The 2,358-nt window shown below is 44.8% G+C and overlaps 1 protein-coding gene across 1 annotated transcript in view; it reads left to right on the top strand.

Moving 5' to 3' along the window:
* Ascl4 (achaete-scute family bHLH transcription factor 4) overlaps nucleotides 1-1,481 on the top strand; it is a 2,147-nt gene extending 666 nt beyond the window's left edge. Inside the window, exon 2 of the mRNA XM_029568318.1 lies at nucleotides 1,447-1,481. Within this exon, the coding sequence (XP_029424178.1) occupies nucleotides 1,447-1,481 (35 nt within the window). The remainder of the gene's footprint in view (nucleotides 1-1,446) is intronic.
* Nucleotides 1,482-2,358: the final 877 nt, after the last annotated feature.

Here is a 2,358-nt window from a genome sequence, read left to right as displayed (position 1 = left end):
TGTTTAAGGACTGGAGAGATGGCTCAGTGGTTAAGAGCATTGGCTACTCTTGCAGAGGACCTGGGTCTGATTCCCAGCACACACATGGTGTCTAACAACCATCTGTAACTCCAGTTCAAGGGGATCCGACACCCTCTTCTGACCTCCGTGATCACCCCCCCACACACACACACGAGTACACTCACCCCCACACACACACACACTCAGGGCAGTCCCTCCTATGAGAGGCACATTATCCCTCATTCTTTCTTTTGGGAAACGTTATTAGAAATCTCATCAACACGCGTTGTGGGTGAAGGTGACTGAGCTGACACTTGAGAACACATTTGCCTCGCATCTGCTAGACTGGCACAAGGCTGTTGACTGTGAATCACGTGCTAGAAAGGACACCGACACATACTGCTTTGTCAGCAAGTGGCCACTTGGAAACTGTATAGCACTTAGCAGGCAATAAAATGTCTCTGTTAATGAGCTCTTTGGGAGAGAACCCTGGACTTGCAGGACAACTGTTTTCACTCCCAGGTGTTTCTGTCCTGTTTTCCTTGTACTTTTCCGGTTCGCTTTTGCAATTGTCACTCCATCTAGCCTTTGGTTCGCAAGTGTTGCTGGGACTTTAAAAATAAAAAGGAAATGTGCCTAGTGCCTTTTGATGGTTGACCTGGATGGGGATGGATGTGGGGGAAGGGGGCTGGATGGAGCCTGATAGATGGTCAAGCTATTCCTTATCCGTGCAGGCTTTCCAGCATGTTGGATATTTAACGCTGATCTTTTTCCCCCCTGAGAAATAATATAGAAATAATAGAAAAATAGAATCCATGAGATGCTTGTTGACATGTGTAGATAAGACTTCTCTCTAAAACTCCCTCCCCTTATCACTTTCTGTAGTGGGGGGTGTGGAATTGAACCTAGGGCTTCATCCCCAGCACATAAACTCCTTTTCGAATATGGAACATTATTATTCTTTTCCTTAGAGGTAGCTTGGGTAAAAAGGAGGTGAAGTAGAGGGTGGAAACTGAGGAGAAGAGCTAACAATGGTGAGTGTTTTCTGGGCACCATCTCATGTAATCTCTCACCGGCCCCATGAGGTAGATCTTACCCACCCCTCTTTCGTAGCCTGCTCACTGAGGGAAGCTATTATTCAGGGACTGTCTTTTTGCTAGGACTTCGGTTGTGTGCTTTTTAACATTCTGTCTTAATTCTCAGATATTTGTGGGGTGGGTATTACACATATATTGTGCTTAAAAGATGCCAGTGAAAGAGGGTATATGCCTTAAGCACATAGGTTCGGCTAGGAGTAGTTAAGTGGAGTCCTGACTCTGCCTGACCCCACAGCCCAGATCAGCTTTCTCCAGCCCTGTGCTCTCTTGCTCTGCACTGGCTAGTTGGATGACCCAGCATGTTACTTAACCTCTCTCCTACTATTTCCTCATCTCTCCTATTTCACAGGAGACCTGGAGGTGGAAGGCCTTGGCAATCTGTAAGGTACTCACCAATGATAAGGTAGAGAAGTTATTTGAGCCAAATCTTGTACTATCTCTCATTTGCACAGAGGGTAAAGCCTGTGAGGGACAGACTCTAGATAGAGGAGGGAGACAGCCTCAGTGTTTGAAAACAGAGTTGATCACCTCTGTTAGGATTTGACCTTCAGCAGTCAGGTTCTAGAGGACAGGACTTGATCCCTGGAATGCTGGGTCTACCCTAAAACAGAGTTGCTAATATTCATAGTGATTTATAACATGATTCTCTTGTTTCAGGCTGTACAGAAATATGCTGTACAATAATTCACAAACAAATTATTTTTTTCTCTTAAGAACTAGAGCCAAGCTAGGTGTGCTAGTGCATGCTTGTGATTCCCAGATATCAGGAGGCTGAAGCAGAGGATTGTGAAAAAGAATCAACACCCAGATTACCTTCCTGCTGGGTTGAAAGAGAAAGTGATCAGTGGACCCACTGGGAACCTTCATGTGGCTTTGTTTAAGGCAGTTGATTCAGGGAAATTTTTGGAAAAATAAAATTAAAGTCCTGTTTCAATCACGCAATCTTTTTAGAGAAAATGGGGCAGTTTTTGTGGGACCTTCCTGATGACTTACAGGAGGAGTGCCAACATAGGAATGAGAAATTCCTTTTTTTTAAATTGTAGTTGTGTGTGTGTGTATGTGTGTATGTTTGTGTGTGTGGTGTTTGGATGGGTTCCAGTGTGCCACTCTACATGTGTGAAGGCTGGAGGACAGCTTTATGGAGTCAATTATCTCCTTCCATATGGGTTTGGGGTATTGAACTCAGGGGGTCAGGGTTGCATGGCAAATGCTTTTACCCACTGAGCCATCTTATCAGCCCCAGGAACAAGAACTTTCAAAA

Source organism: Nannospalax galili, unplaced genomic scaffold (assembly GCF_000622305.1).
Source record: "Nannospalax galili isolate Female #2095 unplaced genomic scaffold, S.galili_v1.0 scaffold39, whole genome shotgun sequence".
NCBI lineage: Eukaryota > Metazoa > Chordata > Mammalia > Rodentia > Spalacidae > Nannospalax > Nannospalax galili.
This window is presented reverse-complemented; position numbering and strand designations above follow the sequence as displayed.